The 12,545-nt window shown below is 38.8% G+C and overlaps 1 protein-coding gene across 5 annotated transcripts in view; it reads left to right on the forward strand.

The window, feature by feature from the left end:
• The first annotated feature begins 405 nt into the window (after window positions 1-405).
• Window positions 406-12,545, forward strand: part of LOC149025433 (transferases, transferring acyl groups) — a 73,182-nt gene continuing 61,042 nt past the window's right edge. For 4 of the 5 annotated variants that reach the window (XM_089145666.1, XM_089145669.1, XM_089145664.1 and 1 more), the window contains exons 1-8: window positions 406-725; window positions 820-883; window positions 962-1,007; window positions 1,414-1,547; window positions 1,793-1,866; window positions 2,040-2,127; window positions 2,217-2,306; window positions 4,605-4,678. In XM_089145666.1, coding sequence (XP_089001792.1) covers window positions 676-725; window positions 820-883; window positions 962-1,007; window positions 1,414-1,547; window positions 1,793-1,866; window positions 2,040-2,127; window positions 2,217-2,306; window positions 4,605-4,678 — 620 coding nt within the window. In that variant the 5' untranslated portion in view covers window positions 406-675. Of the gene's footprint in view, window positions 726-819; window positions 884-961; window positions 1,008-1,413; window positions 1,548-1,792; window positions 1,867-2,039; window positions 2,128-2,216; window positions 2,307-4,604; window positions 4,679-12,545 lie in introns of those variants that run through there. The other variant, XM_089145667.1, reaches the window with a different exon arrangement.

The following is a 12,545-nucleotide window of genomic DNA, read 5'->3' on the forward strand; positions in this document are numbered from 1 at the left end:
CTTGGCAATCAGAAGGCAAGGCTGGGTTATTTGATTTCCGCAAAAAAATCGCCAACATGTCGGCGATATGTCGCCGTGTCGGTGGTGTTGCCAGCCACCGACACGGCGATTAATGGTGTTACTCGAATCTGGATCATCACCCCCGACGGGACGATTTCTCCACTACAAAAATGGTGGGCCCCACCCTGAAAAAAATATATATATAAAAAAAAACACTTCCATCACCACCCCTGCCCCTGCTTTTTGTGGTGGTAAGCCGGGAGCACAAACCCTGACGGGGTCGCTGATACGGATTCGTGTTACTCCCTCCACATTTGTAGTCCATTATGGTCCCGCACGTAAAAAACATTAAAATAAAAATGGAAGTGAAATTATATTTCACTGTTTGGGATGTTCGGTCCGATATATCGTTCTCACGGATTAAACAGGTGCGAAGTAAATCTGTGAAACGTTCGAAACCTGCAATTCTCGATACGGAATTAAATTGCTTCACTCCCAGTAAAACAGTCCCAAACTCTGTTCGTTGACCTCCTCATTGAAGTCTTCGCCGTTTAACACTGAAGTAAGTTTCGGTTGATGTTCATGTCGATGCTATTCGGAACTCAGGTCGACCAAAGGCAAGTATTTGCGACAATTGGGTAGGGTTTGATTGGCGATTTGAGGCTTCAATCACCTATGGATCCTCTTCAGAAGTCGTTCAATCCCCACAAGCAGCTAAAAGAAGAGTAGGAATCCTGCATCTTTCTTCGTTTGATCCCTTACTTATACAGTTGCTTAACAAGTCTTATCTCAAATATTTACCTGTTTCCGGTTTTGCAGATTTGTGAGCAACTTGTCAGGCTCTTCCATGACCGAAATTGCTGCGCTCTCGACGATTATACCTGTGAGTTCATGGTTATTTCCGCTGTCCTTCCAAGCTCATTGCCTCATTTTTTTTCTCAGTTTTCCCCATTCTTTCTAGGCTCTGATACTTTTGCGGCATTCTATCAGCTTCAAAGGACTACCAGGTAATCTTTTCATTTCCAATAAAAAAAAGGAGATTTTGTCATAGAACCTTAAATTTTCATTTTTGTCCACAAGTTTAAGTTTTAGAATGCTGAATGCCACCGTTTGGTTCTCATTACCCTCGTGCACGAAAAATAGTTTATTATTCAAAAGAAAAATTTTGGCGCGGGGTGAAGCTGCAATTCCTGCTTGCTTGGATATCTAAAATACACTGGAATTTGTAATGGGTGAAAACTGTATCACCATTTGGTTATCCAAATGATGTTGGGAATCTCCACTCCGGCTTTTCTTATTGCTATTACAATAGCCAAATTAATGCATGCGTGAATTGATTTCAAGATGCACGTGGTGTTTGCATTGTTTGTCTTAATAAACTGCTATAAGATATAAATATGATTTCCTTTTCAGATCCCTTAAGTTTTGCGAACACATTGAAGAAAAATGATGTTAAAACTGTTGTTCGCAAAGATTGGAAAGCCTACATGGTCATGCTTCTTTTGGATTTTCTCCTAATTGTGGTCCCAATCCTTCTATCTTTCACTGTAAGTATATTCTTCCATGAGACTGAAGGCTTTTCCCTCGAGTCTTGTTTTGTACAAGTCAAAATCCATTTCTGTTCTGATTGTTTTCAAGTTTGGGATTTTTATGACTTTAGTTCACTATTCTTTATGCTGGCTCGTAACGAGGAAATACTGTTGATTGGCCTTCGGTATCTCCTGGTTTTGCGTGCAACATATTGGAGTTTTTACATGCTGGAGCATTGACATTTGGTTGCTACTCTTACTAGGTCCTATCAGGATGGGTTTATATAAGTGCCATTTTCTGTGCGTTCCTGATTCTTATCTGCATTGCAGCTAAAAGGTAAAACTATAAAATTTTCTCTCATTTGCAAAATCACCTCCAAGTTTTTGGATAGACTCCTTGAACAGATGTTAAAGGGTAACAAGAGAAAGAAGGAAAGGAATATTCACCCTAAAAAAAGGAAAAATAAAGAAAGATGAAAGGGAATGTCATATTCTGTCTGCTTCATGTAGATCTCACTCTTGTCCTCCTTCCCCGAAGAAAGGACTCCAGCTTGTTGAGTCTTCGAGGACAAGTATTTCATCATTCAGAGTTGCAATTGTAAGTTTCTCATTTGCTTTATTTAGTCTATTAATAAGTTTGATTTGATTTAAAGTGCTCTTGTCCCTTACAAGGATGCTTCTATGTAGATGATTATGACGTGTCTATGCATTTTGGCTGTTGACTTCAAAGTATTTCCTAGAAGATACGCTAAGACAGAGACTTTTGGTACTAGTCTGGTATGCCCTTTAACTGTACCTAAAAATCATGTTTTCATCATATATTTGGTAGAGTTATCATTACTATTATATTGCCACTCATTCTTACATGCAAGTGGAAATTCTATAACTTATCTTAATTCTTAGGGTAATTCAGTGTGTTATTATGCCAAAACATAAATGCCCTGAAATGTTTCATTCTTTATTTTTCTTTCTATCGGGGAAAATATGAACTCATAAAACTTGAATGTTCTTTTCTAAATTTCATAATGTGCAAGAAGCTCCTTAAAGGAAGGCATTTCAAACTAACAGAATGACAGAAAACCCAGTCTTTTACCAACTTAATGGGGTTGACTATATGGATCCCACCCAAAAAAGAAAAAGAAAAAGGAAGGGAAACTGAGGTTCAAACAAAAGGAGGGGGGGGGGATGAGAAATTAAAAAAAATGGAAACTAACAAATGGTAGATGGAAAATGCAGGAAAAAAGGACGAAAGATGAAAGTAAGTGGAAAGAGGAACAACCCAGGAAGCCAGGAGAATCTTAACTAAATGCGGTCAGTTACATGGATCATTGCCCTCCAATTGGATTTATCCGAGGCCATGCTTTGTGCAAGATCTACATTATGCTCGTCCTTCTTCACAACATTTCCTATGGTCATTTTAGGCCTGCCAGTAGCTCTTTTAGCCCCTTCAATCAGAACTTTTGTTGTCCTCTTTACTAGTGCTGTCCCTAGGCCTCTGTTGAACCTGACATCCACCTCAAACGATTCTCTTGGAGCTTGATATTGATTGGGGTAACTCCCAGATGGGCTCCAATACGTTCATTCCTTACTTTATCTCTCCTAGTCTTTCTGCACAATGCACATACATATTAGCATCCTCATTTCTCCTGCACGTAGCTTGTCAATATGGCAGTTAACTGCCCAACCTCCATACAACCAGCTTTTGAAATTCTATATTATTGCTCAAGAATAAGGCTGCATTTATGAATTGGGAAAATTATAAAATGGCATATACCATTATAGCATGTGGAATAAAAGCATTAAACCATCAGATAGAGTTGTATCTTTCTCTCCCTATTCTTGTGAGATTTTCAATGGAAGCTAATCCTCTCACGGTTGATGGTTTGAATTCTGAAATGTGTTCTCTCTTCTGAGTTTTGCTATTTGATTACTAGCTATCGATTGACTAATGATGTGCCTCTCATGCTTTCTTTTATTAGAGGAACACTGTGAGGTTTGGGAACATATTTCATTCTTTTGCTACACCCCTGTATAGCTGTACCTCAAAACCTTCATTTTTTTTTGTAGAAGAATAGTCCTTTTAGCTGAATGAATAATTTGTTTGATCTAGTTAGCCAAACTCTAAAACTATCGATCTGAAAAGTGCAATAAGTACCTAGAATCTATTGCTATATCTGAGGTAACTGCAAATTGGGTATTGATGGTTGCAAGGTGACACACCTTATGGTATTAATGGTGTCATCATTGGATGCTATTCAAGATCTTATCAACTTGGGATGTGATGCATGTCTACCATATTAAACTTGATAGAGTCCATTGTGTTTTTATATTCTATGTCCTTGGCACCTAATTAAATATATAGAGGAATAGAGAGAGATAAAAGGACGAAAATATGGAGGAGAAGAGTGAGAGACCTTGAACCTTGTTCCTTTCTTCAGACTCAAACTTCATACTTGCTTACAGATTCAAAAAGCCTTGAAGGCTGTACCTTTATGATGTAAGACATTTTTGCATCCATGATGCTTGATGCACATCATATTCAATCCTTTACCATCTTCAAATTTTTGGCAACTTCTCTGTGATGTTGGCTTCTCAAATATCATAATTGTTGGCAAAAGCAATCCATCTGTATCTGATGGATGCATAACAAAAATATGAGAAAGTGAAAGAATCATGATAATGACTTATTTGGGTGAATCATTAGGTGTTTATGGACCCTGTGCTTTGAGTTTGGCCGTGAATAGAAGGAATGATGGCAGCTGCTAATGAGATATTGACAGTCAAAAGGAATCAGTGTGTACTTATGTTGATGCAAGAAAATTGATTTAATCTGATAGTTGACAACTTGTATTCTTTATCCATGTTTCAGTTTGCAGTTCCAATAATCATTGAGTCTCTGCAATTTCTTTAATGCTTCTTGAAGCTTCGACTTATTATTCTTACTACTATCTTTTGTGGTAGGGGGGAAGGGGGTGGTGACATACAAGCTGTACATAATAGTTTTGCATTTGTTTCCATATGAGATTTTATTGTTTATTAGTTGAATTCAGAAATATCAACTTTGATTTTTGGCAGATGGATCTAGGGGTAGGAGCGTTTGTGCTTGCAAATTCTCTGGTTTCAAGACAAGCACGAAATGTTTCATCAAGGTGAGTCATTTCATTGTCTGAAAATGCCGTCACTCAGGATTACACAGAAAAATTCTAGTTTTTAGTGTTCCCTTCTTAGGTTCCATTTGTATCGATGTAAAAGCCACAGAAAAAGAAATGTTGGCGGTAAAATCTGTACAAGTCAAGATTTTAATTGAAATTTTTTGTTTCTGCATGGTTATTACCTGAAAAAATATGAAGCCTATAGTTTCGAGTGCTTGGCAATGCAGCTCTAAAATCACGATTTTCTATTTTCACTCTATCTTCTCATATAGTTTCTAAATCATATAGTAGGTACAGGAATAAAGCCTCTCATTATTGAGAGCTTTTGTTATGTGCCACCGTACTCATACACTTGGCAGAACCATTTGAGTTCACTTTTTGTTATCGCATTATCCATTGGTGTTTCATACTAGTCATTTACATTACGTATCTCATCATCCTCACATAAGCTAAACTTACTGTATGCGCATTGTCTGTTGGTTGCTCAACATTTTGCTCCGGAGAGCATGACTGCTTTGTCACTGTCTCTTGTGAGGTTCCATTCCAATTTCATTTGCATGTGTTGTTCACAGAACACTCTAGAATCTCCTCTCCAATTAATCCATCCTGATTGAACTCTGTTGCAATATCCTCTTGAATATTTGATGTGAACAGGGTTGACCCCCTTTGGCCGAACCCTCTAGGAGTGGTATTTTGGTCACTTTAGCCCTAATTTAGTGGCTGGTTTTTATTTTCAGAATTTTATCTTCATTTTTTATAGAGTTTCAGTCAGTTAGGAAGTCCAGTTTGAGTTAATTAAGAGTCCTTGGGTCTTTAGTCCAGCTCATGTCATTTAGAGTTTTTGATTAAATAGAATTTAGCATTTGCTAATTAGAGTTTTAAGTTGCTGCGGTGGTTTTCAATTTCAGTATTTTTTTAGTGGTTAAAACCAACTTTGAGGCTGAATTGGAAACTTTCATTCACGGATTACGTTGGGCAAGGCATTTACAAATTAAAAAGCTTTGGGTAGAAAGTGATTCAAAAGCTGTGGTGACTTTAATACAGCAGAAGAAAATACCTTGGTATATCTTTCATATGTGGAGGGAGTTACAAGAATATTTGTTGACTATAGATTGGAAGATTTCACATTGCTATCGTGAAACTACTACAGTGGCAGATTTTTTGGCAAATTTGGCAGCTAGGACAAGAACTTCTGATATTAACATTCCTTGGTCAGCTTCAATCCTTAATGAACTTGATGTGGATGCCTCTAGACGTCCTAGATTTCGTTTTATAAGTTAGTGGTTTTCTAATCGAGCCAGGAACCAGTGAGGAATGGTGTATTGGGGGCAACAGTTGTTGCGGATAAGGGAGGTTGGTTCTTTATACGGTATTAATTTATGTATTTTTAATATTTATTCTTCGCTTAATATAATGATCCTTTTAGTGAAAAAAAAATTAGAGTTTTAAGTTACTAGAATTTTATTTTAGCATGTGTCAATTAGGGACCATTAGATCTATTAATTTTTATTTCAACGGTTGTGATTAATGTGGTGGGATCCTAATTTATAAAGGGATCCCACTTAGAGTTAAGATCTTTTAGTATGCCATAAATAAAGCCTGATTATGTGAATAAGAATATTGAGTTTGAGGACCGTGGTTCCTGTTTGAGGGGCCCATGGCAATTTTTGAGTAAAACTTTATTCTTCAATGATTAGCAACCCTTTATAGCACCCTTCTTCAACAAGTCCAGCAACTTCTTCCAATTCCAGCAACTATTAACAGTCAATAGCAGACTTAAATGAGTAGGTACAGCAGCCCCACTCGCTGCCCTCACTTCCCAACCCCATCGCAAGACCTAGGAAACCCCTCCCCTACCATTGCAGCCCTCCCTCTCCCATTCCCCTGAAATTACAACAGCTCCCTTCCCCTCCCCTGCACTGTGCACCCACCTAGACCCTCTTGCTTGCTGCTGCATCACAGTAGCAGCATTCCTCAGCCCCGGGGGCTCTCCTATCCCCTTCCCCTACCTCCTGCGATCCTCCCCAGCCCTTCCCGCACTCTCCCCAAACCTTGCGGCAACCCCCACACCCTCCACTCTCTCGGACTCTCTTCCCTCTCCTCTCTTCATTGCGGCAGAATCAGAAAACTGAGAAAAGACAAACAGAAAAAGAAAGAAAGAAAAGAAAGAAAGGAAGAAAGGAAAAGAAAGAAAAGAAAAGAAAAGAGAAAGAAAGGAAAACGAAAGAAAGGAAAAAGAAAGAAAGGAAAAAGAAAGAAAGGAAAAAGAAAGAAAGGAAAGCCCCTCTTCCATAATATTATTTTAGGTACCCTACAACCAAGTAAATGATCCAATCTTGGGTTTTGATAAAATCCTAATTTTTCCCTTCCCCAAAATTATCCCTACCCATCTGATTTGCGACAATAGAGCTTTCCTACATAGTGTTAGATGACCCTTTCATTCCATTATAGTCTTAGGGTGGTTCCTTACATCATCCCATTAATTTGCTGGAAGATTCTGGGCGAACCCCCAATTTCAAGGAATTTATCTTAGAAAACCCTACCCTAGAATTGGGTTCACATCAATATTCCTTCTTATGGATTAAACCAAGAAAATAGACATTTCGTGTTACAATGTCTTATTTTCATCAACTATCATATTTCCCTGTAACTGCTCCAAATTTCACTAAATTACGTTCGATATATTCTATCTTAAAACCTTTACGAGTTCCCTCATGTTTAGTTGCCTTTTTGTTTTTTCTTCAAGTATTGTGTTCTAAGGCTTTAACACTAGTATGCTAGTTTACTCTCCACGCCTATATATGTTACTGAAGCTCTTTTCTATTACAGAACAAGTATATTAATTTTTATTAAGAGAATATGATTATATTAAAACTTCCATAGTTCCATATGCTTGTTCTATGTCATAAAGAGTCTATGTGAACATAATTCTTCTTTGTAACTTCCCATCTTGGTGGTTAGTGGTTGATCTTCCTGGGATAAACTTAAAGTGATTTTTGGATACTTATAGTTTCATGTCTTAGTTTATGTTTAATAACTTTATCATCCAGTGTTCCATTCTGAGGCTTATAAGCTTGATTCATTTGCAAATTGACGGATCTTTCTATATTTTCTTACATGAAAGTATTGTACATCGAAATGCAACATAATAACAGAGATGGAAAAAATTTCAACACAAACAAAAATTAAATATCAGAGAGAGCCTTATATATCAGAGCTACCCTATCTAACTGAACACGGCAAAGAATACAACTTGGGTGCTCATTCCTTGCACTCTTATTAGCTTATATGAATTTTTGTTCATTGGTGTGCATCATGATTTGAAAGTCCCTGCCACGGAACATGGGAGCTGCCCATAAACAGACGTCTTGAATTGAAAGCCCAAAAACGGACGTAAACAGAAACTAACTAGTAATTACAAATGTAACAAGTAGCCTAAACTCTGGGGGTTTGGAACTCCATATGTAAATTTCAACTGCAAGGGGGTTTGATGAGGACATCAATGAGCAGTTCCGAGTTTACCGGTGACGCCGACGTAGAGATCATCCCACGATAGCATCGATGTGGATGGATGATGAGTTCGGAGGTTATCGGATTGCTAGGATCCTATGGTTCGATGAGAAACACTGCTCATAGGCAGTTTGTCATGTTATTTTCCTTAGTCTTAGTGGGTTGGGTAGTAGTTTACTATTGAAATATTTTAATTTCATGTTTGAGTCTTTATGGGCTGGGCCTAAAGTCTATTTTGGCCCAATTTTGAATTATTTTGGGTTTGGGTTATATTTACAACTTAAGTTGGGGTTATTTTGGGAATTAAACATGTAGGGTTGTGAGGGATCAATTTTTTTTATTTAAACCTTGTATGGAATTTGTTTTTGGCAATCAATGAATAAAGAAAAGAATTAGAAAAGAAGCTCACGCTGCTCTTTCTCTCTCTCTCTCTCTCTCTCTCTCTCTCTCTCCCTCCTGGCGGTACTAGTTCTTCCCCCTCTCTCTAGGTAAGCTCTCTTTCATCATTTCACCCTTGTTTCCCACTAGAAAAATTCCCCTTGCTCTCCTCTTCAAAGATCTACTCTTTATTTCTCAAAAAAGACCTAGTTTCTTTCCTGGAAATCTTCTTCTTCTTCCCCAAACCCCACAATTGTTTTTTTTTTTCCAGAAAAAACTTTGTTCTTTTTTTTTCTTCCCTCTTTCCCTTATATGGCAGTCTAGTTTTCTTTTGTTAGTCTCCCTTCCCTTCTCTTTGTTTCTTTTCTTTCTCTCCCTCTCTCTTATCACCTACTCTCTTTCCTAGGATACACCATTACTTACAAAATATTTTTTTCTCCTTTCGTAGGATTCACCACTACTTCAAAATATTTTTTCTTTCTCTTATTTCTGTTCCTAAATGCTTTCTAACCCTTGTTTTGCAGCCAGGATCAGCAGGTAACATTATCTTTACCAAAATATTTCTCATTTATTCTTTGGTAGTAGTTTTGTTTAAACAAAAACTTCCCAAGACTCCCTTTACATTGTTAATTGTTGAATTCCTTGTTAGAAATCTGATATTGATTAGGATAGCTCTATTTTCTGTAAGTTTCATAATACCCTTGCATTCAATTTAGTGTTATGGTGCCAAGATCCCCATCCCCTTGTTTCCGTATTGATTCTTGTTTAGTTGTGCTTACCAGTAAGACTTATTGTGTTCATTTCTCTACTTTAGTTGTCTTATATGCATGATTAATCAAATTCCAAGTGCTGCAAATTCCTTTCTTTACTATCTGTCAAGAATAGGTGTTTAATTCTAAGAGTCTAGTAACCTCACTTTGTAGGTCCCCTAGTTTCTAGGGTTTCTCCTACATCAATTCTGGTATCAGAGCATGGTTTAGAGTGTCAGTACTGCTGGACTTTTAGGTTTCGAGTTGTTAGAATTGTTGGTTTTAGTTTAGGTGTCTTTAGGTCAGACTGTGTATGGTAGTAACCCGAAGTGGACACGAGTATTCCAATATAATTGGTTCATCAAGTGCCCAATTGACCCCTGACCAATTGACTCGGCTGCTCCAACAAAATGGAGAGATCTTAAAGGCCATTCAAACAACTCAAGAGGAGTTAAATAACCAAAGGGCAGCAGATGCAGCCCAAGCCACCACCATTCAAGCCATAGAATGTAATGTTCGGACTCTTGCAACACAACTTACAGCCATAGAGGGACAACAAGAGCAGCATGGACATAATGCTCAAGCCAATGGACCTAGGAATGAAAACTACCAAGTGGACCTCTAGAACTTTGACCACCGCTTCGAGGATCTTGATAGAACTAGGGATAATTTCCAAGGTAATGGAAGAGGTAGAGGTAGAGGTCGTGGAGCACGTGGACATCTTGGTCCTATGCATCATGCAACCTATGAGCATGACAATGCTCTTGACACCCATGATAGAGGGTTCGATATTAGGAGGATAGTCAAGGTAGAGGCCCCATCTTATGATGGCCAAATAGATGCAAAAGTCTTACTAGATTGGATTAGACAAATGAACAGGTACTTTGATTTTTATGGTATGTCAGAAGAGGTTCGCTTTAGGTTTGCTAAGATTAAGCTTATCGGGGCTGCCCAAGATTTTTGGACAGAATTAGAGTACTAAGAGAACAATCTAGGACTTGAGCTAGTGACCACTTGGGTTGAGATGCAAGAAAGGCTTAAAAGGGAGTAGGCTGAACTTGTTGAATGAAATGAACACCCTAAAGCAAGGGAAATTAATTGTGACTGAGTACATGGCCAAATTCAATGAACTTAAGATTAGAAGCCGTACTCGTGAGGATGTTGAGCAAACACTTTCTAGGTTTATTACTGGACTTAACTCAAATATCTGGTCACGACTTGCACCCCACTTAGTGCGAGATGTCCCTCAAGCCTTTAGGATTGCTCTAGAACTTGAGGCATCCATGAAGACTTTTCCTCAAAAGAATAGCTTTCAGCCCGGAGAATCTAGTTTCCGAAGTTCTACCCCTAACACTACCAATTTCCAAAGACCCCCTGTTAATCCACAACGCCCAATTGATAACATGGGTAAAGGCATTTTGGGAACTCCCCCCATGAAAGCTGGCCATCTCCAATGTTTCAAATGCCAAGGATTTGGACGCATTGCTAGGGAATGCCCCAACAAAAACCTTTATTTTAGAGGGCAAGACCATGTGGATTTAGATCAGGATGATGATCAGGAGCTTGAGTATGAAGATCATAGACTAGATGAGAACATATCTGATGAGGATCTTGATATGGTATATGGGTCTAAGCTTGGAGTTCTGTGTTGTATGGTATCCCAACTCAAAGATACTGATGATTGGCAACGGACTAATATTTTTATTATCTACACTTGCCATCAAGGTAAGAACTGTCGAGTCGCCATAGATAGTGGAAGCTGCATGAATGTAGTTGCTTAAAGTGCTGTATCCAGAATGGGGCTCAAACCAGAGGCTCACCCCAAACCATACAAGGTTGCTTGGATCGATCAGTTTACTATCCTTGTAACCCTTAGGTGTTTAGTTCCCCTACATTTTGCTGGTTATGAGGATAGAGTGTGGTGTGATGTCCTAGAGATGGATGTTGCTCACATCATTTTAGGGAGACCATGGTTATATGATAGGGATGTCACTACCCATGGGAAATCTAACATCTGTATCTTTGAATATAAAGGGAAAAAGATCTGATTGACCCCTAGCACCCCGAAAGAGCTTAAGGTTGTGGAGCATAAAGGCAGTACCATCAAACAAACTTGCTCTAAAACACTTGGCATACTAAATCAACAAGAATTTGAAGTTGAGTGTAAAGAGTTAGGAGTTGTTTATGCTCTAGTTGCCTCGTAAAGTAATACCATAGGTCCAATAGGGATGTTAAGTTCACTAGTCACTTTTGGCGGACTCTATGGAGGATGATGGGAACCAAACTCCGTTTCTCTTCTGCATTTCACCCCTAAACCGATGGTCAGACCGAGGTTGTTAATAGAAGTCTAGGGAACTTGTTGCGTTGCCTAATAGGAGAGTACCTTACCAGTTGGGATCGGGTCCTTACCGAAGCCGAGTTTGCCTATAATAGCTCTAAGAACCGAACCACTAGTTTGTCACCTTTTGAGGTTTGTTTAGGATACCGGCCCAAGGCTCCTATAGACCTTATTTCAGCTGTGTCCAGCTCTAGGACTTCCCCATCAGCCGAGTCTTTTGCGCTGCACATATCTGATTTACATGCAAGTATAAGACAACGAATAGCATTGAGTAATGATCAATATAAGTCCAAAACTAATGTGCATCGACAATTGCAAGAGTTTCAAGAAGGAGATATGGTGATGGTTATGATTATACCGTAGCGTTTCACTAAAGGTAAAGCGAGCAAGCTATATGCTCGTAGTGCATGACCATTCGAGATTCTGAAGAAAATAGGAGCTAATGCCTATGTTCTTAATCTACCAACTAACATGGGGATCAACAATATTTTCAATGTGGAGGACCTTGTCCCCTTCCATGGCACTCCTACTACTGCATCATTCTATCCAGATGACCTTGACACCCTTTCCTTTGTTTTTGATGACCTTGCTGGTAAGACCCCTTCGCTCCCTACTACTTTAGTACCACCTATGCCTAAATTTCACAACAGAGTTGAGACAGTTGAAGAGATCCTTGATGAGAGAGTTACAACAACAAAAGAGGGAGGTTACAGAGAATTCCTAGTTATGTGGCGGGGACATCCTGAGATCGACAACACTTGGATCACGATGGCGGAGCTACAACAACTTGACCCAGACATGCTAGAGTACTACCAAAGCCTTTATTCATCGGAGGTGAATTCTTCAAAGTCGGGGAGAGTTGATGAGGACATCAGTGAGCAGTTTCGAG

This window comes from Hakea prostrata, chromosome 2 (assembly GCF_041222555.1).
Source record: "Hakea prostrata isolate BN-2017 chromosome 2, UWA_Hpros_2, whole genome shotgun sequence".
Classification (NCBI taxonomy): Eukaryota; Viridiplantae; Streptophyta; class Magnoliopsida; order Proteales; family Proteaceae; genus Hakea; species Hakea prostrata.